Source organism: Porites lutea, chromosome 5 (assembly GCF_958299795.1).
Source record: "Porites lutea chromosome 5, jaPorLute2.1, whole genome shotgun sequence".
Taxonomy (NCBI): Eukaryota; Metazoa; Cnidaria; class Anthozoa; order Scleractinia; family Poritidae; genus Porites; species Porites lutea.
The window spans coordinates 26,864,182-26,885,811 of NC_133205.1; the positions used below are offsets into that span (position 1 = coordinate 26,864,182).

Here is a 21,630-nt window from a genome sequence, read left to right on the forward strand (position 1 = left end):
TGTCATGACACTGGCTTCGATCCAGAATCCATTATGAATATTTTTCTAAAATCAAATTTTCTTTTTATCGGTGGCTCGTATATTTAAGCCAACGTTGCCTCGGATTTTTTTTTCTCTTTAATTTTTCCAAATAGAAGAAAACGCGAATTTCAAAAATGTCGTTTGGATTTCTGAGAGCTGGCTTTCTCAAACGATTGTTACCATTAGTTTCTATAAAACGTGCCGCGAAATTCTTCTGTTTATATTTTAATGATCGTCTGATTTGCATCCATACTTTTACCGCCTTAAGTATCTTCACAACATAATTTTTTCCAACTCCATAAAATTATATTTTAAGTCTTTGTTTTCGAACGAAACGAAGCGGATAGGACGCGAAACAATGATCACGTGACTCGCCGCCACCTGCCAGCCGATCGCGGCTGAATTTCATGAATTGAAAATGTTGAAATTTGAGTGAGACGGGTCTGAAAAATTTGCCATTCAGATCGAATGATTTTCGCCGGCCTAATGCTGCTTCGAAATGGAAAAAAGCGGTGAGTCGAGGGTTAGTCAATATGTTAATTTACAACGTCTTTCCCCGCCGTAATGTGATCGATGGCTGACTGGCTGAAAGATTTTTTCAAGGGGAACACGAGACTGGTACAAATAATGAAGACTGTCAAACAGCAATAATTCTCTCATAGAGAACTACGTTGGCATTTGACACCGATTCGAAATCATACCCACTATTTACGATATTGTCTCAACATTCGAAAGCGACAGTCGAAGAATCGTCGACTTAAACTGAAGCTTTTGGTTCTCAACCGGATCATGGTTACTACAGCAAATGTGGATGAGTGAGTGAATAAGGAAATTCTCCGCGATGGGAGTTCACGGTTATTAAATATTTTGTTTGTTATCCTCTTACTTTTTTTTTAAATGTCTACCTATGGCTGGTGAGTAAACTTGCATGATCTAACAAAAAATAATGTCCCTTTCGTTGCCAGATTTGCAGCGCTTTCGCAATGAATGCGTAGCTGCCCATAATTTTTACCGCGCGGCTCACGGAACACCGCCTTTATGCTGGTCTACAAGACTCGCTGAGAGCGCGCAAGCATGGGCCGAGCAGCTCGCCAGTACCACCGGATCGTTGCGATATAGTTCCGCCAAGGATGTTGGAGAGAATCTCACTCTACTATGGGGCTCGGAGCTTAACGGCCAGAAAATAACACGGATTTGGTATGAAGAAGGAAAGCACTTTGACTATAAAAAACCGCGCGTGAATTCACGAACGCGCTCATTTTGTCAGGTGGTATGGGAGGGAACGCGCGAGTTGGGCGCGGGTGCGGCTATCACCAAACATGGAAAACAGATCGTCGTAGCGCGGTACTTTCCACCAATGAACAAGAAAAATGTCGCGAGGAACGTAAAAAAAGCGAAGAGCACACGAGAGAACGAGCAGCCGCTGACGTTTGACACGCGCTGGAGCAGCCTTTATGTCGGTAAGAACATTACTATTCTCTACAATATCGACCGCCGCGTTTTCACTTAATTTGCATTTTTTGTTCACGGGTTTGTCTGTATGAAATAAATATAAATATTTGAAAGACACGTTTTTGTTTGCTTAGGAGTTGAAAAATCAAGAGTACTTCATCTACAATTGTCTTTAAATTCATTATTTTTATTAAGATCTTTAAGTCCATTCGATGTAGAAATTTGATGTGTAATACGTGTGCATTTTATTGATATGCTCGACGGTGAATTATTGTCAACAGAATTCATAAGAAATGCAGTTTTTCTCTATGAACTGAAAGGTCACGCGTAAATATTAAATCGCTTTTCACATGCAACGTCTAAGCGAAATTCTAGGCCGTGAACTTAATCAAAACTGCTAAATCAGTGGGAGGATCATATTATTATTTAAATCAACGCAAAACTAATGTAGGCTACCAAACATTGTGTTAATTTTGACAGTTATAAACGCGATTTGGTCGATTCCCTTTAAAATTGGTTTATTATGACGAACAATTTATCAACTTTCTTGGCCACAGTATGCATCAGTAAATATTCCGCATGCGATAAATAGAAGACTAGAAGACCTTTTTTAAAAAAGCGGCCTTTCTCGAGCGAAAGACGTTTCATTTTCATTACCTTTATTTTCGGGAGATGTTAGACAATTTACTTTGATTTTCAAAATCTGAATAAATCCATTATAATATTCATGCAATGTTTGACTCGGATTTTTTTAAAAAATTTTTCCGTGTTGTTCCTTCAAGTCGTTCGTTTTTTACAGGTTAATGGGTACTAGGGAGTCAAGGAAGCTTTCTTTTTTATTTCCCTTTGTTTTCAATGATTGTTGTTTTTAACAGTTTCACGAAATAGTGGAATTTACATTTTTTTAGCTTGTATTTCAAGAATCCGAAGAATCAGATTAGCTCATTTTTTGTTATCGACAAAGAAAGACTTGTAGTCAAGTATTGTGTTCACGGCTCGGGTTCTCTATTATGGTTCACTGATTGTGGACCACGGTAAACCTGTTATCTGGTTTTGGTCAAACACCTGTTGAGCATCTTGACAAAGATATTTTTCTTCTTTGTTTCTGTCTTTTTTATCTTCTTCTTTTTATTTCCGGTTCGAATAGAACTATTAAGTAAAGGTGGATCGAAAGGATAAGACAGAAGAGAATTGTTGTTCTTTGCGGATTATCTTACAATAAAATCTGAGATAATTGTTATTTCGGTACAATTTTACCCATGTAAATTAAACCCAAGCCAAGTTATCTAATGCATATGCATGCGAATGCATATTAAACGCCGACGCCACTATTTGTTAACTGATATTGTTTCTTTGTCGTTGTTGTCGTCGTCGTTTTTTTTCATTCAGCAGTAAAACTTTTTTGGCTTCATTAAAAGAAGTCGCTGTTAACTTAGTGTGTTAACTTAAGTCTGATTGATTTCGTGAAAGTAGACCGGCTTTATCTAACTGAATGCCTGAATTTATGATGCTTTGACTTTAACTTTAATCAAGTTCCAGATTACAATATCAGTAAAATACTAAATACTAATAATCTAGGGTAAGCTTAAAACAGAATATAAGATTCCTTAGAAAATAAGCCATCCGATGTCTTTTGACAAAAAAAAAAAAAAACCCTGAATTTAAGCAAGACGTTTTGGTTTCACTAGTTCAGATCAGAACGTAACGGTTTTCCTCTAAGGTTGAGTCAAATCTGAACGATTCACTCGAGTGTACCCTCCCGGAACGCAACGCCAACAAAGGGTTTAGTCATTATTAATTCATTAGATTTTAACAATTCCTGTTTGTAGTTCAGTCTTAACTTTTATGCGCGTGTTGCAGTATAAATAAGGGTAAGCACAGGTGAATTTCCGTTTTTTGTGTATGGCATAGTAACAACATAAGGTGCCTCAATTATAAAAGTCAAAGTACCAAGCGATGCATGGTTTTATAAGTATTACTGGAATTTGAGTTAAAATCATGCGTAAATTCCCTCTGAAGTAATAAATTATTAAATTCCTTGTTCTTTTAATTTGTTGTGGACTGTGAAGTCCAGTCTAGTTGTGTTAAGGCTCTTTCTTCCGAATCGACTTGCCTTTTGCAGAGGCGGATTCAGATCTTCTAGTATGGGAGGGGCCCGCTCATCCATTCTTTAAAATACGATGGAGGCCCAGTCTAGAAAATAGTTTTTTCGACCTTAAGGGACTCAGTTTAGCCGTGGGGTCTAGAGGTCCCTCCGGGCTTCTCCCCCAGATCCACCCCACTTTTGTTAATCAGTTCTGGAATTAATAGCAGGTACCTTGTGGTTAATTGTTGGTTTGGTTTTATTTTTTTCCCTTCGTGGGAACAAAAGGACACTGAAAACCATCTCGATAAGCAAACGACAACATTAACATAAAATCTGCGCAGAAACTCATAAGGGGTTGAACAACCCCTTATGGGTTTCTGCTCTGCGCTAGTAACATATTTTTTCTTTGCTCAGTGTCCGTGTGAAGCACATCTCGATATTTTCATTTTGCAGGACTTAAAGAATTCCATGAAGAATGCTTGTCTGCTCACAATGAGTACAGAATCCGACATGGTGCGGCTCCTCTACACTGGTCAGCGGAGTTGGCTTGGGAAGCGCAGCAATGGGCTGAAAATTTAGCGCAAACGGGCGAACTCCGACACAATGAAGACGACACGGTTGGCGAGAATTTAGCGGGAATGGTAGGCGGTGAGTTGTCCGGGCGGGAAGCCGTTGATATGTGGTATGAAGAAATAGAAAGTTACGACTTTGAGAGTCCTGGATACAGTGAAGACACTTCAAATTTCACACAGGTGGGGATTATTCATGATGTATTCATGAGTTTGATTTATCTTCGATACCCAATATTCAGCAACACTTACGTGTCGGGGGTAGCGTAGGAGCTGTTCGTAAGGTCTCTCCTAATTGGTCGCATGAAACAATGAAATGTCATTCTTCCAATTGTTTTAGTGTTGTTTGGGGTCAGGGAAACGCACCATTGGTGCCCCATGTCAGACCTGATCGACCGTCTGCGGATGAACTATGCAATGTCGCCAGTGCCTTGCGCATGCGAACAGTTATGCAGTCGCAGCCATGAGTATATGCAGTTTGGCACACCCCTGGGGAAATTGAATGCACTTTTTACGAATTCAGTGGGCTATTGAAAGAAAACTAGTACTCAATGCTGGCTTTACCAAACGTTTGTGTAGTTTGTTCTTATAACCGAAGAACGCATTACCCCAATCCAACTCGAACTTTAAAGCGAAATTGACTGGAAATTTTAAGTCATTTTCTTTTTGCTAGGTTGTTTGGGTCGCTTCAGAGAACCTCGGAGTTGGAAGGGCCATTGATGGAGAGCTCTGTGTTGTGGTAGCCTTTTATGAACCTCCAGGAAACATGGAAAGATATTTCGGTGATAATGTCCTTCGCTTGGGATCAAACGTGAGAGAGAGAAAGAGTAAAGAACCAAAAGGCTTTATTCCACCTCCCCCTGGTAAGTAAAGCCGGAATCAGTTTAAATCAGGAGAGAATGCGCAGCGTGTTTCTAAACGGTGCTTAATTACCGTTGTAAAAGTTAATGACTTGTTCAGTCCTCTTAACAATAGACAACAAAAGGTAGAAAAAGAGTTCTTCCCTGTTTGTGTTGAGGTTTTTTGTAAGGAAACAAGGTTGAAATAAAGCAAGTCGCGCAGTGGAGTTATTTGTTTTTCTCCCTCGGTTGAAGTTCGTCTTCCATTTTCGTCGATGTCACGCCTCAAAATATGACTAACTTGTTTCCTCCTTTTTTGCTAAATAGATCTAGAAGGGTTCCGTTTAGAATGCCTTGTGACACACAACTATTTCAGGGCTCGTCACGGCTCTCCACCGCTTGTCCTCAACAGTACCCTAACAGATGAGGCCCAATACTGGGCCGAGCGCCTTCTCGTGACGGGTGCCTCGGAGGGCGTGGATAACTCTCGGATTGGTATAAGTGTGGCAGTCCTCGAAAATAAGCATATTAGTGGAATTAAGGTAAAACTGAAGTCTTATATGTGAGTAGCGTATCTCACGTTCTTTATGATAATTTGCAATTGTACGCCTAGTCATAAGCCTGAAATAAGAACATCTTATACTAACATCTTTTTTATTCCTGACCCTTCTCAGCCATTCTTAGCCTCAGTACAAAACGATAGAAACAATTTGTTGCTGATGCGTTTATGTAAAATTTAAAAATAAAAAGGACTTATTGAAAGTGATATTTCTTAAATTCAATCCACAATTTTAAGCATTTAGTTTGATAGTATCAAAATAAGTTCTTTTCATTCATCACCAGGTGTCCGAGCTGTGGTACAAGCAAATCTTGAGTTACGACTTCAACAGCCCAGGCTTCAGTACAGAAACTCTTGACTTCAGCCAGCTGGTCTGGCTTAGCACTCGCAAGCTGGGTGTGGGTAAAGCTACTGGAGCAGAGGGCGTGACTGTAGTGGTAGCGAGGTATGAACCCGTTGGCAACATAGATGGTCTGTTCGTGCAGAATGTCAAACGAAGAGGGCACGAGAGAGGCAGCACTGAGCCTATGGTATTCCACGTAGATTACAAATATCGCATACGAACTGACAGCAAGTCTTCCAACAGCTTTTTGAGCTGGGAACATGAAGGTAAGTTATCTTTTTTGCCTGCTCTTTGTTTTCTGTAGTACTTGAAGCGGATGAAATGCAGAGAAGACCAAGTTCTCTAATTACTAGTCCCAAATGCATATTCTCTTAGAAAAGAGATGTATCGCGATCAGCGAGCTAAGACGACCTTTTTCAGTGGGTGCTGTTTGATATCTGTTTTGCAACTACAATCATGGACAAAAGTCTTGGGACACTTTTGGGTTTCTGGGGCGTTTTCCAATTCACACAGGACCAACCCCTCCCCTCACCCCACAAACAACGTTGGACGCGTGTATCCAGAATTTTTTCCGGGTAGGGAGAACTGCAAGAAAATTTCGAAAAGGATGCACTGCTTTAAGAGGGAAGCGAGAAATGACAGAAAAAAATGAATGTTGCAGTACTGTCCCAAGGACTTTTGTCCAGGATTGTAGCAAGAACTCATCAGAAAAACTCTTTGGGTTTCTGGTCCTTTCATATTTAGTCTATAGAATCCAGTTCCATAAGTCTACTTGTATTCTGCTCTTGTTCAACTATTGAGCCCCTTTATAGTCGATGAGGACATCACTCTGGTACTTCGTTATATTTTGCTCCTATTGGTAGAGCACTCGGGCTGGCCCATCAAATATCACAATCCACACAATAGACAAACGGCTCCAAGAGATCTTACCAGTGCTCAATTCAATAAAACTTTTACAAGCGTAATTTACAAGTGTGGCTTTTGGATTTGGACCCCAAAAACAATTGCTACACTTGTAATTTACATTTTTGAAAGTTTAATCTGAACTGGCCCCGAGTATATACCTTTGTGTGAAATACAACAAACAACCTACGAATCTCTGCCTCCCTTATTTTCCTCAGACGCACCGACGTGGGAAAGAGGCGGTGACTTCACAAAGTCCAGGTAAGAAACACGTGGCGTGAGTAATTAACACATCACTCAGAGTACTCACTTAAAGGCATTACGCAATTCCTCTAGTTTATATCACATTTACGATTGATTTCAGTTTTTATCAATACTATCACCAGAAAATGTCAGTTCTTTATTAAGGGTGTATACAACTGCTGTGAAAAATTCAATGTTTAGACACGTAGTAAATGTGTGCTGGTATCTAGAATACTGTTTAATGCTAGTGTTTTGTTTCTTTTGTATGACTTCTCTTGTTTGTCATTTTTGCAGTCCAGCAATTTCTCCGTAAACCTTATTTCGAAGTGTATCTTTATTCCGGCACCAAAAATCCCATGACTTTTTAAACTGATAAAAGAATTGTTCTGATGATTTTTTGTGAATCTCTGGACCTTTCCAGCGTTCCCTTATAGCCTGAACCATTAAGTCTCTTTGAACATATGCTGGGCAAGACAATGAATTGTTGTGTGTATATGTTCCCCTTTACAATTTGCGTACCGCAAAAAAAAAATTTAGAGAATCATAAACTACAAAAAATTGCCGCCAAATTCCCAGCACCGATTTGATGAGCAGCTGTAATCTTTCAGAAATTAAACAAAAAGTAGCATTTCAATCTTAAGAGCTCCAAAATGGTTAACATATTGATTTGTATCGCCACTTTAGTTGCCAAGTACCTCACAGGAATGGACTTAGCCGCGCAAAGTTTCTGTTAAACCGTTTATTAGAAGACTTGGACCGGTGTCGTAACAGCTGTTCCCTTTCCCCTCCCCTCAGTACGGCCGCCAGTTTAAGTTGGAGGTATGATCGACTCGCTATCAAATTTTCGGCGCTTCTGAGTTCGTTGACTTGAGAGCAAAAGTAGATGCAGAATTCAGTTGTCCTCCTACCCCTCCCTTGACCCAACGTTAACATCAACTTCTTACTTAGGACAAAATGATGGGTTAGGGGAGGCGTAGGCAGACACCCCCTTAGAATCGTCACCGACGACTGATTCGTGTACATTGGTTGTATTCTTTAATCTGGCATCACTCTTAAAAAGAGTGAAGTTTTGAGTCAGGGAGCGGGGCATGTTGGGAGGTGTTGAAGAGTCTAATCTGCTTCGTACTCAAACAGGCATCGCGCAAAGCCTGCGTGTAGCCTTCCCATACTCCGTTAGGTGCCCGGGTTCAAGGCGGGAGAGGAGGAGTAAGACTGTTTTGATTAACATAACTATGCGTAAAACATTCGACTTGATGTTTTCTACTTTTTGTCATTTCTTTCATGTTCAAAAATGGTGCCGACTGTTTCTCGAGGGCAGGTGGTATTATGATCAGTGTCCAGGGCTTTCTAACTTTATTCTTTCATAGACTATGAAGATTAGTACTACCTATCTTTATCATTCCATTCTCTGATAAAATTATCAATTTCCTTCCCGAGAACTGTTCTAACTTTGACTTTGTAGGAAATGCAATAATAATTTCAAGATGAAAAATGGGGACCCCGAGCTCCTTTTTAAGCTGTTGAAAGGAAATGAAATTAAGAGTCGTTGTTTCTTTGGGAATTGTACTTAAAATGTTGGGGCATATAGGTATTTAACTGAATTGCTAGTTTTGCTGTTAAAAGTTCTTATATATGATAGTAACCTATCAAAGTGTAAACGTTTAACCATCAACTTGTATCGGTAGTTCTGACTGCTATGTGAAGAACATTCGTGTTTCGGACTGTACTCAAAATTAGTAACTGCCAAATTTATGGGACCAGTTATTCGCAAGAATAAAAATGCGGTAACAAATTAGAGTTACGGTTTATATATATCGTGAACAGAAATGAATTTCTTAAATACAACCAAACTAATTTTTTCATGTTGAACCATTCTGTCGCCGATATTTTCCTTATGGGTTTTAGTCTATTTTAGACAAACACTCTTGCTCTCTTGTAAACGTACTCTGACAAAGCGTACTTTAAATTTTATGAATTTTTATAAAACAGCTACGCCGCATTTGGAATTCTAACTCTTTTCCATTCTTTCCTTTCTGAAAATCACTGATTTAACTTCTTAAATCACTCTAATCCTCTTTTCAAAAACCTCGATGTAATCTTGGGATCATCATACGTTTCTGGGAAACTGCCCACCTACCCCTCCCCTAAGCCAACATTTTGCCCTAAGTGAGAAGTAAGTGTTAATGTTGGCTGAGGGGAGGGGTAGGTGGGCAGTTTCCCAGAAACGTATTGGCAAATTGGTGGCGAATGAGGCGATGGGAAGGGATCGGTTTGGTTCAGATTGTAACACGCACTGAAGAAAACTCACGTTTCTTAACTTTTTCAAGTTTTTCAAGCTTTTCACATGAGATACCGTCTCTTTGCTTTTTGTGGGAACTCAAATAACAGCTGACATTTTTCGTTTTAATTTTGACTTAGATCGAAAGGGTATGTTACTGATGGTTCATAACCAGTTTACCTGACGTTTTCTGTCATTGATAATAATTCAATGTTTTTCACCACAGGACAGCTTTCGTTACGTTTTCACACGGCCGTTCGGTCACTGGTTCTGTAACGGCTTTGTCATGACTGTCTAATATTAGCGCTAAATTCCACTTTATGTGACGTAGGCGTGTAAATACTTTTTGCACTTACGTTTTTCCTCAGTCACTTTGAACTTACTCTCGTTCAAGTGGATCCATTCGTTTCCCAACTCATCGCCCATAAAAAAAGAATTAACCTCTAACGATAATTATTGCTCATATTGCCCAGAATTAAATACTTTTGAACCATGTTTGACAAACTTGCATGATTTAACTTTTGTACGTCACTCATCATTTCCTAAACGTAATTTATGCTGTTGCACGTTGTAGGACCACCTACCGGTTGACTTTTTAAACGCTAAAAAACATTTCTTGACAATACATTTAGCTAACAACCGGTTTTAAACTTAAAAACCTTAAAGAAAAATTTTCAATCATATTCTGGTACGCACATATTGATAAATGTACCAGTTTTTTGCTTCTTAGTTATTAGCAGGTCAACGAGTCACTTTTCATAGTTTTAAAGATTTATGAGCTTCGAGAAAACTCTCCTGGCATGGGGATGTCCTTTTTTCTAAAAGATCTTCCTAGCCGCGGATTCGTATTTCCAAATTATTAAATAGATGAACGTCCATTTTGGTTTTCCACTACTTTATCATCAATTTTACTTTCCCTTAAAAACATGTCTCTGCATTTAATCCGTTTTGGGAAATAATTTCTCTTCTTCTTCGTTGATAAGGCCGTAGCAGTCGTCTCGGAAAGAGATATATTTCTTCCATTAAGTTAAATTTAAAAAAGTGCTTCGTAGGCTGTGGTCGAGTCTTTTTGCATAAATCTGATCGAGCTGCACGGATTAATGGAGAGTGTTTTTCTTGACTCTGAAAGGTGTTAAACGAACTAAAAAGCGTCAAACAACCAGTAACTTATTTTCACTTTCTTACGCAGTGACTTCGACCACTTAGATGTAAACAAGAATATGGTACAAACGGCTGACAAACAGGAGCCTACCAATACCCTGGCTGTAACAGACGCCTTCACTCGGTTGGTCTGGATAGACCCCCACAGTCCTACTCTTCAAAGGAAAGGAGTTGCAGATGGAGCGATTCGTGGTGTTGATGATGATGAGGAGGAGGAGGAGGAAGAAGAAGATGACGACAAAATAAAAGCGGATGAAGACGTCGAAGATGAAAATGAAATGGTAGAGGAACAGGATGATGAATACGAAATGGAGGACGAACAAGACCAGGAAGACGCGAGGACAGCGTTTGAAGAAGAAAATAGAGTTCAAACTGAAGGTTGGTGTTATTGTAAGAATTATTCAGGTTACAATAAAAAGACCATTGTGGCGGTAAACGTGGAAGGTAAACTTCACTCCCTGAACTTAGGTTTGTCTTTGTGACTTACTTTGTTGCAATTTTTGACGGGTTTGTGGCTTAGGTTGTTTCCACATGACGCCGATTAATACAACTGGGAATGATATATAATTTTCCCCCAACCGATCCTGCACTGTAACTAAACGGCACCAAACCACAAACTCGTTGAAAAAGTCCTCTTTGTTATTTGTTGGCTTGGACCTATACAATTAGCCATTTAGAATTCAATTTATTATCGTATATGCCAAAGTTAGTAAACACAATAAAATAATCTCGAGGAATTTATTTTTTCTTTCACATACTAATCTTCCTGCTTGGTGATATGTGAATTTTTTAATATGAAAAAACCCTTCTTGCAGTTTCTGTTGCTTTATGTGGCCCTTGATATTTTATTGCACTCTTTGTGAACTCTTCGACATGTTAAGGTGTCCTTCGTTTAACTGCGGCAGGATTAGCTCAGTCACTAGAGCGCTTGACTGCAGAGCGAGAGATCTCAGGTTCGATTGCCGGAGCCGGACCAATACACAGGGTCTTCAAATAACAAAGAAATGAAGGTACCCCCTTTGCACGGCAAGTGCTAGACCTTCGCGTGGCTCGGATGACCACGTAAAATGGCGATCCCGTCTCCTTTTGGAAAAGTAAAAATAGTGTCCCCAGTTAGTACTTTCGTGCTAAATACATTGACAGACAAGTAAAGTCCATTTTTTCGTGTAACTGCTGTCAGTGTTTGAATAACCTGATATTATAATTCCTGCATTCTTTTCAGAGGAACCGTCAGTGTATCAGGAAGAAGCTGAATTGGAGGAGGCTGATCTATTTTCTGATCCAGAAGATGATCTCTACCAACATGTTTGCGAAATACGACGCTCTCTCTCTCTAGACTCAGAGGGAACAGAGCCAGAAGCGCAGAAAGGAAACGTGCTGTCCAAGGTAGCTTTCTTTGAAACTTTCCAGCGAAGTTTTGAAACGCAGTCGCTATCAAATTCAGAGTCGTCATTTAGAAGAAGCCTCATTCAAGACGAGCTGGAGGAGTTGGCATCTCGTCCGAGATTGCAGGCATCTCACGAAGAACATGAACAAGCACAGATGGAGCACGAGGAGGAGCCAGAATGCCAGTTAGAATTTGATGACATCTTTCCCGCTCACCGCGAAGAAGACGAGATTGAAATACATGTGGACGAGCATATGCACGATGAGGCTGGCGAAGGAGATGATGAAAGTCTAGTTAGTGTATCGGATACAGAAGACGTGTTAGATTCTACTGATTATGACATTAGAAACGTAGGCGCACAGGATTATGAACTTGAAAACAAGCTTTACTTGACTCATGAATTTATAGAGGAAGAACCGTCGACTTTAGAGATTTTCGACTTTTCCGACGAGGAAGCCTCACATCAGTATGCTGATCTGACAGAACAACCACTTTCATCAACAAAATCTGTTGTGGCAACAACGAAAACCGGTACTGAATTTCAAAAAAAAGAATCTTGGAAATTAAGAAAAGAAGAAACACCATATTCGAAGGAAGACACTCCAGAGAACTACAGTAAAGAATCGTTTCAGACTAGCGAAGCGTCAGTTCAAGCTCCTGAAACCTTTTGTACAAAACCGTTAGATCCCGACCTTTGCCGTCAGGTAACAAAACAAGATGATGCCGGCGATCGAATGGAAGAAGTCATTTCGAGAATAGGGCTCTTATCAGTCGAGGAAATCGTAGAGGACAGTAACGACCGACTCGACTTTAACAACACAATAGAAAGAAAACTTTTAACAGGTATTGTAACCCGTAGAAAAGACTATGAGGTTCCAGATAAACAAACACTAATTGACGAGACTTGCGAAGCTCTCGTCAAAGACAGCGTAGAATCTGAAATAGATTTTGATGAATTGTTTGCAAGGCTGGAAAGAGATGAGACAGAGAACGAGAGGGATCGTGCAGTACCCCAAACGGTTATGGAAATAGAAACAAGCCAGTCACCTGATAACCTTTGTGAAGTGATAACACGAGACCATGTTGGAGAGCGTTCTATGGCTATGGAACGAATTACCAGTGATTTGGAAGTTCAGACTTCGGACCAGTCTTCAGTCAGCGACGAGGAAAAAGAAAAAGAGTTAGAACCAGACATAACCCTTCACTATGAGAATCCAACATTACTGGCTCAAGGTGACATAGAAGTTGTTGCTGAAAATATTGAAGCAGTCGAAAAACACCATAAACCTGAAAGGACAGTGGACGTGGAGGAGCTCCAAGCTAACATTGATAGTCTGTTAAGAAAACACACGAGTGAAAGCGCAATGGAGGAAGAATCTTGTGAAGCTGTTGTTCGTGATCATAATGCGGAACGGGCTCGAGGTTTTGAGGAAATTGGGCTGATTTCTGTCTTACCTGATGATACTTATTCTGTTGATGAACCAGCAGAGCCTCTTCGTTATCACCCGGCACCTAAATCAACGGTCAGGAAGCTACATGAGGTAACAGAGATCATTGATGCTGAAGTTCGACAAGATGTTCGAAGTGAAATAAACTTTGAGCAACTTTTTCTTTCTATTGATGAGAATAAAGACGATCGGTTCTATGAAGAAATGGAAGATCAATGTTTTGACTCAGTGCAGGACAATAGTGATACAGCACTACAAGAAGAGTTATGTGAGGCTGTGTTCCGTGATTATGATCAGGAACATGCAAAAGATTTACATGAAGAAGGGTCAGAAATTCAAATGATTCCTGTTCCTCCTGAGGACAATGAAACGTTTCATAAACCTGTAGAGCCTTTACCTTATGATCAAGCATCCGTAACATCGACAGACGATCAGTCGTCTGAGGTGACTGAGGTTTTAACTGCCGAGGTTCGAAGACATCTACGAAGTGAGATCAATGTTGAGGAGACGTTTTCTCACCTTAAAGAACAAACCGCTGAATACGATGACGAAATTGCCGAAAAAACCTTACCAACTGTGGCAGAGAGTCCATCGCGAGCCTCCTTATACGTCGTGGAGGACACAGTAGTCGATGATGTGGAGCATTGTTCCCCATCAACGTCGGCGCATATTTCACACGAAACCGAAAGCGATGTACCTACTAAAGAAATCGTTGAGGTAAATCAATTAGCTGAGCCTAAACGGCAAGCTTCGCTATACAAGGAAGAAGAGACATTCGTAGTAGATGTAACGGCTGAAGTTCCTTCCTCCCCTAAGCATATTGCTGGGGAGGGTGTTAATCTTGAAAGGATGGAGGTGGTTGGCAAAGAAAAAGAAAGGAAAGAAGAAAAAAGGGCTTCCTTGATCGTAGATGATCGTGAACTCGTGACTAATGTTAGAGAACTGACCGAAGATGAAAAGCGGGCTTCTTTGTTTATGGAAGAAGAAACGACCGTCAGTCGGGTAACGACAGGAGCTGCTGCAGCTATGCATGTAGCTCATGAAAGGGTTATTAAAGAGAGTATGGAAGAAATCATCGAAGGAGAGTCTTACGAGTTGGAGAAAAAGTCCTCAAGGTTAATGGAGGAAGATTCAGTTATCAACGAAGTAATACAAGACACACCCTCCTCTCCAAAACATATCTTAGGGGAAATTCAAACGGTCGATTCCTTCGAAGACGTTTACGAAGGAAGCATTGAGGAAAGACAACGCGCATCACTAGTTGTGGAGGAAGCTGTCGCCTTTGACGATCTGGCAGCCGGCACACCATCTTCCCCAAAGCACATCGCAGGGGAAATCACCAACAGGGAAACCTTTGAAGAAACCGAAGAAGCACAAGAGTATGAGAACAAAAGAGCTTCTATATTTGTTGAGGAAAATATCAGTCACGGTTATGTTTCCCTTAAGGACTCAAGTAGAAACCACGTTGCAGCAGAAATTTTAAACTCTGAACTCCTGGAGGTAGGAGATGACGAGGACTCACCGGAGTCTGACTATGGCGAACATTTTGAGGAGTTTGAGAGAACTTGCGGTACTGGAACATCTGTGGAGACCCCGAAAGCTATATACGTCGCTGGAGAGGTACAAAACAGATACACCCATGGTGGGGCTGCTGAAGATATTCTACAACTTGACGACATTGTGAAATATGAAGATTTCCAACACACAGTGACCACGTCCATCCTCGCACAAAAGCCACAGCCACCGGTTCACATAGCTGAAGAGCTTACAAATATAATGCCAGAAGAGGAGTTATCGGAAGAAGGGAAAACGGAGGAAGAAGTGTCTGCGGAAGAGATTGAGGAGACGCAGTTTCAAACCACAACTATTCTTTTAAAGTCACCGCAATCGTTATTAAGCATTGCTGCTGCAGTGTTAGAGCAAAATATTGAGGCATCTCATCAGGAGGAACCAGAAGAATTCACAATGAAAACAGAGGTAACCCAACAGTACAGCGAAGAGGAACTTAATGAAATTAAAACTGCGGCGTCAGAAGACGTTTCTTCAAATGCTTCTGTGGCGCATGAAATAAAAAGTTCACTGCAGCGAGAGAAAACGGTTATAACGACGGTGACTTCAGAGCACTCGCCAGTTCTTTACGTAGAGAATGAAGGTACGGGTGATATGGTCAGTGACAACACTAAAGTGCCTGTAATTCTCATAGATCTTGCTGGCAAAATTTCTGACGAGGAGGACGATGATGTTTATCTCGACGAAGAGCGTCAAGAAACGGATGCAGAAAACACGAAGGGATACGAAACGGAAACAAACACTGCACATCCTACGGAGGAGCAGTGCGTTGAGTCACATGCGGCTGCTGAGTTTTGCGTATCTGAGGTTGTTTTGGAGGATAGTTTAATAATAAAGAAAGAAGAATTTGTGAAGCCCTTTGAAGAAAGCGAGGAAGGCTCTGTTTCAGAACTGTTGTCAGAGAGTTCGTCTTCGCCACTTCATGTATCCAGTGAACTAAAAGATTTTCAAGATTTCGAAACAATCAACGAAGAATATGGCAGCGAAAGATACCACGCTATGAGTTATGAGGAAGGTGATTATGTTTCGGAGATCACAATAACTAAAGGTTTACCGCCACTTTTCATAACCGAAGAACTTTCACAAGATGCGTATAAGGAAAATATTTTAAAGGAAGAATCAACAGTCATAGAAACAGCTCGAGAGTACGGTGAAGTCGAGGACGCTTTACCGACACAAACCAGCGTTGGCACCTCTCAGTCGCCGCTGCAAACAACTACAGACGTATTAGACTCAAAATGTACTGAAGTTGTCAAAAAAGAAGAAGACGAACCTGACGGAGGAGAGTTTGCCGACAAATTTATAGACACGGGAGGAATTAATGAGAAAATGACAAACAGTCAATCTGATTTAAGTACTCTACGTGAACGTGTTGATGCGACTGGTACAGAAACTGCAGAGGATGAAACTGATAATGCTCAGAAACTCGGTGGACAAGAAGTCGTCTCACTACCTGCCGAACAGGAACAAGTTGTTCATAGGGAGGAAATATTACAAGAGGTCTGGGAGGTAGAGGTTACGAAAGGTAGCCAACACGTCGAAACATTTCGGGAGAAACACAAGAAGGGGCAAATGCAAAGGTCAGTAGAGAAATCTAGTTACTTGGAGTTAGAAAGTAAAGAGAGCCACAGTGTCAGCCAAACTCAACGCGGTGAAATTGTGCTCGTCGGTGAACAAGGAGAGCAAATGGAAGTTTCGCATAAGATGGAAACGAAGGTCGAAGTTACGTCAACAAGAACTGTACAGTATTCGTCCTCGACCACTTTAGCCTCTGGGGGAGAAGTCACGACGAAAGAAACTAAACATCACTCAAAGACCAACGGAGCGCGTATCTCCCGTGAAGAAGTTAAGAAAATCGAGGAAGTATCTTTTACAGAGAAACAAGGAACAAGACAGCAGAGACTGTGGATAAAGGGAAAGATGGAAAATCCCTTGGAAACCAACGGTGAACTAAGCGAAAGTATTTTAGAAAGGGAGACAAAAGATCAGGAATCAGAAAGATTTGAACGAGAGCTGTCGCAGGAGGAGACAGAAGTCCGCCTTATGAAAAGTGAGGTCTTGGAATACAAGTCAGTAGAACTTAAAGCTCAGTTAGGTAATCCCCGAATAACTGTGGAACAGGAGACTACTTTAGTAAGGGCCTTTGTCGTTCCGACACCTGCTAGTGAAGGACATGAGCAGACGTTAATGCGAGAGGATAGCATTACAGCAATCTTAAAAGATGACGAAGTCTCCCTTGAAAAGGAGTCAGAAGGTGAAAAGTTTGAGGAGGAAATTGATATAATGCGAGTGGATGAAGCATTATCAGAACAAGAATTTCGAGGAGAGGGAGCAGATAAAGGAGATCGTCTCAAATCACGATCCTCAAAGGGGGTCTCAGTGGATGCAATGGGAAAATTGGAAGAACGCGAGAGTCCAATCCACAGAAGTGATCAAAAAAATGTTCCTTACGAAGGGGAAACTGGGATTTGCGACGAAGATCCTTTATACGAGGAAGAATGTGAAGTAAGAAGAGTAGACGAAGAGTTGGGTAAATCTGACGATGGAGTGGTAGGAATTCACGCTTGTGAAGAAGTTGAAGTTACAGCCTTAAGGAAAGAAAAGGCTCTGACTACAGAAGCTTCGGAGTCACCTGGGGAGATGAAACTCAGAGTACAGTCACCTGTGTTCGAAGAGGAGCTGGAAATATCGGCGCTTCCTGCGGAGGATAGGTCATATCAAGAAGATCAACAACAGAGAGATAAAGATGTCGAGCAGAGGAAGTTGCTTGAAGAAGAGGTAGAAGTATCGGCGATCACAAGTCAGGAAGAGTCACCCGTCTTAGAAGTAGAACTTGAGGTAGAACATGTCGAAAAACAGAAAACTGAGGAAGACGTACGAAGCAAGGAAGTTGCATTATTTGAAGAAGAATTAGAGTTATCTACTGTTCCAAATGAGGAAGAACAAATTAAAACACAGGACAGTGATGAAGAAAAAACGATAGAACGCACAGTGATACTAGAAGAAGATCACCCCATAGGTATAGAAGAACGCGATGGAGAGATAGTTGAAAATGCAGAACATGTGGGTGCCGACAGCATGAGAACAGAAGATCAAACGGACAAGGAAAGTGCTAACCACTCAAAAATACCTGATCTGTCTACACAAAGGGAACCGTTAGACTTGAGCCAAGTTGATTTGTACGAAGAAGACGAGGGTGGCCTTGAAACACGCTACTACGTGGAACTGTCATCAAGTGAAAGCTTGGAACCACATTATGAAGAGATGGAAGACCAAACATGTTACACTGAAAAGTACGTGCGTCAGGGAGATCCCTTGGAAGAAAATCTGGAAGAGTTTATACTAGTGAAGTACGGTGATGAATTTGAATCTTCTGGGGAAGAAGACATCTCTGACCATCGAGAGATTTACGTAATTCCCGAAGAAGAAAACGACGTTGAAAATCGTGATGTAGAATCCGCTAGAGGTAACAAGGTGAACATCAAAGATCCCAAGCCAGAGAGTTTTTTCCGGGAAGGGTCTGAGAACACTGGCTTGGAGGAAATTCGAGAATCCCCAGAATTTGAGATGGACGATTCAGATGAGTTAGACGAAGAAGAACAGCGACAGTTGGAAGAGTACGAGAGGCTGGAGTCATTTGTCATTTTAGAAGAGAAGTTGAGCCAGGTAGAATCTGATGATGACGAAATTGCTGATTTGGAAGAGGAAGTAGGAGACGAAAATGTTTTTCATTCAGATGTGCATTCTAGCAGCGAAGAAACGTTACATGAAGATGAACTAGCTCAGACAATGATAGCGTCTTCAATTCAACAGGCATCTGCTTTCACCGAACCTGAGTATAAACAACAAGAAACATCACATGATGACGGCTTTACCGAAACGCAAGAACAGATTAGTACAGAAAAGGAAGAGCAATCCGTAGAACGTTTTCCCTCAAGAAAAGATCCTAGGACAGGTGAACAATTTAAAGCTGCGGATGACACATCGGTTGAGGTTGCCCACAGTAAATCTCCCACAAACGAGGAAGCAAGGGGCGAAAGTTTATCTGAAGACCAACAAGACCAAAAAGGACATTCCGAATTGAGTAGGGCAAAAGAGGAGAAAACGGAACAACAACTAAGTAGTGACTCGTCTGGTGAGCAAAGTGTATCGAGTGAAGGATCCTTATCCGCTACACCTTCAGTTGACCTGGAAGGTGAGCTTGCTTAAATAAGTTTCTTGTTAACTTACGATAGTCGTATTGTCTAAACGTTTTGCCCTCTATTCTCCATTTCTTCAGGTTTAGACAACTTCGAACAAGACTGCCTCTTACAACACAACATGTACCGTCGACAACACCGAGTGAAACCGCTCAAGTGGTCAGAAGAACTGGCCGAGGGGGCCAAAAGGTGGTCAGAGCATTTGGCTTCCCTTAATGCCTTGGAGAGCTTCGAGGGGAAAGACGTAGGAGAAAATCTGATGAGCGCTGAGGGCAAGGAGCTCAGTGCTTTAGAAGCTGTAGATATGTGGTATAAAGAAGTAGAAGACTATAATTTTGAAGACCCTGCTTTTAATGCCAAATGTGGACGCTTTACGCAGGTCGTTTGGGCGTCTTCTCGAGAGTTTGGCGCGGCAAGGTGTCTTGCCAGTGATGGAACGCAGTATATTGTTGCGCGTTATAAACCTGCAGGAAATATCCTGGGGGAGTTTAAGGAAAACGTTAAACTACCAAGAGATCCCTCAAGTCGATTGAAAAGACGAAGATCGAGTGCCAGGAGACGGTCAAGGTCGGGAATGCCTTCCACACCAGCAGAAAAAGGTACGTTTAACGTGGAGTAAGGCAAGGTCAAAACATTGACGATTGATAACGTCAAGTCGATATTGCGCAAGCCGATACCGTCAAATCCCGACAGGAATTCCAGGGGTTTATACGTTTTCAAGGTCTGTAGGGGCTTAAAAAATATAAGGGAAATTAGCCTTCCAAAGTCGACTAGGCTTATAATTAGGGGGAAGTTTGTGACAGGAAATTGCCCATTCCGTTACTATTTGCAATATTTTTCCTTTTCAGGCGTGTTGAATACTTTGTACTCCTTTAAAATGAACGGCTGAAAGAGTACCGTAAAATTCCGAAACTGACCTCTCCGAATACAAGCCCCAAATTTGAAAAGCACCAAAAATTCCTGTAATGAAGCTTTGCTTAGTTTAGCCCTCTGGGATTTGATAATTAATCCCGATACATTTCGGAACTGATACTCTTTCCCAGGTCTTAACGATGTGTTATGTGAAGTACCACTTCATCGCTTTTACTGTATTATAAGACTATTACGAATTAAGTACTTGTTTCGAGAACGGATTATATTTAGTGCGAAACTTATTTTGCTTGCTTGTGCATCTCTAATCATTCGATGAATTTTCAATTGATCTTTTAATCTCTTTGATACACAGAAAAGTTCAAAACAGAGTGCGTCATTTCGCACAATTACTACCGTACATTTCACAACGCACCGGCTCTTCACTGGTCCCCTCTCCTGGCTGCAGAGGCACAGAATTATGCCGAACGCCTGGCTAAAACGGATTCCTTGACCCACAGCGGACAAAAAGACCGTGGGGAGAACCTGGCTTACACGTGGGATAGTCCTCTCTCCGCACGGGCGGCAATTGACATGTGGTACGATGAAGTGCAAGACTATGACTTTGACAGCCCTGGCTTCAGTTCTGACACAGGGAATTTTACACAGTTAGTCTGGGTGGGAACGGAGGAGTTCGGGATGGGAATGGCTGTAGCCCCTGACGGAAGAAATATAGTGGTCGGAAAGTACTTCCCGCCCGGCAACATTGTTGGACAGTTCAAAGAAAATGTTAGATCAAGAGAAATAGAGGGCATTCCATGAGCTGGGCAATTTTTAAACTGCACAGGAGAACGACAAAATAACAGCGTGGCGATCAATCTGGTGCAAAAGTAAATTTGAGAGGATACATTATGTCGCACTGTTTTCCGGCAAATAATTTTTATTTTTAAAAGAATTTGTGAGGTAGTTTGTGCGAATGGGAGTACAGAATGTAACTTAATTCTCAAAAACTGTCTAATTTACTTTGTTAATCCTTTGAAATGAAAACCCTTTAATTTAAAGGCGTCACAATTTGTGTTGATCGCAAGGATTTTTCACACGAAATAAGATTCTCAGGGAAAGATTATTGTGCGCTGAAACATGGCAAATTACTTCTCATGCGTTCACAAGAATTCTCGAGACGGGATAGAAAAATAACAAACAGTAGAGTTTTGAATGAGCTTGTTTTATAGAGCTATGTTTTGTTTTAAATCGCTATTTTTATACGTTTTATTTCCGCGGATTTGTTGCTGAAGATTTGTTAGCTTTCTGCAGAAAAAAGGTTTAGCAGGGGAGACTCGAGGAATGGATGCGTAGAAGCATTAATAGTTACGACAATAATTGGTCAGACTAATGCAAGGGTATTAATTAAACATAAAAACTATTCAAGTAAGAAGATTGGGACAATTGCTGCTCGGCTTTAACTCACCGAAAACGAATGTTCAAGTAAAAACAAGACGTTCTGAAAAAGTAGAACGAAGTTTAAATTCCGCAGGCCATATTTGCTTTCCATTTTATACTTTTTGAATTATTTGCTTTGTCAAAAGAGATTGATTAATAGGTATTTAATAATAGATAGGTTGTTTAAATTGACTGTTCAAAATTAAGTATTTATCAGTGTGAAATTAAATAAATTATTAAGCTAAACGAGAAGGTTTTGGCATCACATTTGGCGGGATAGTTCG

General features: G+C 40.9%; 1 protein-coding gene across 1 annotated transcript; it reads left to right on the forward strand.

Moving 5' to 3' along the window:
- The first annotated feature begins 459 nt into the window (after positions 1 to 459).
- Positions 460 to 21,613, forward strand: LOC140936264 (uncharacterized). The gene is made up of 13 exons (XM_073385704.1): positions 460 to 875; positions 987 to 1,481; positions 4,013 to 4,311; positions 4,802 to 4,991; positions 5,295 to 5,509; positions 5,811 to 6,135; positions 6,991 to 7,033; positions 7,700 to 7,834; positions 10,483 to 10,646; positions 10,740 to 10,832; positions 11,677 to 19,053; positions 19,138 to 19,656; positions 20,283 to 21,613. Exons 1-13 carry the CDS (start codon positions 863 to 865, stop codon positions 20,726 to 20,728), a joined length of 10,314 nt encoding a protein of 3,437 aa, XP_073241805.1. The 5' UTR covers positions 460 to 862; the 3' UTR covers positions 20,729 to 21,613.
- Positions 21,614 to 21,630: the final 17 nt, after the last annotated feature.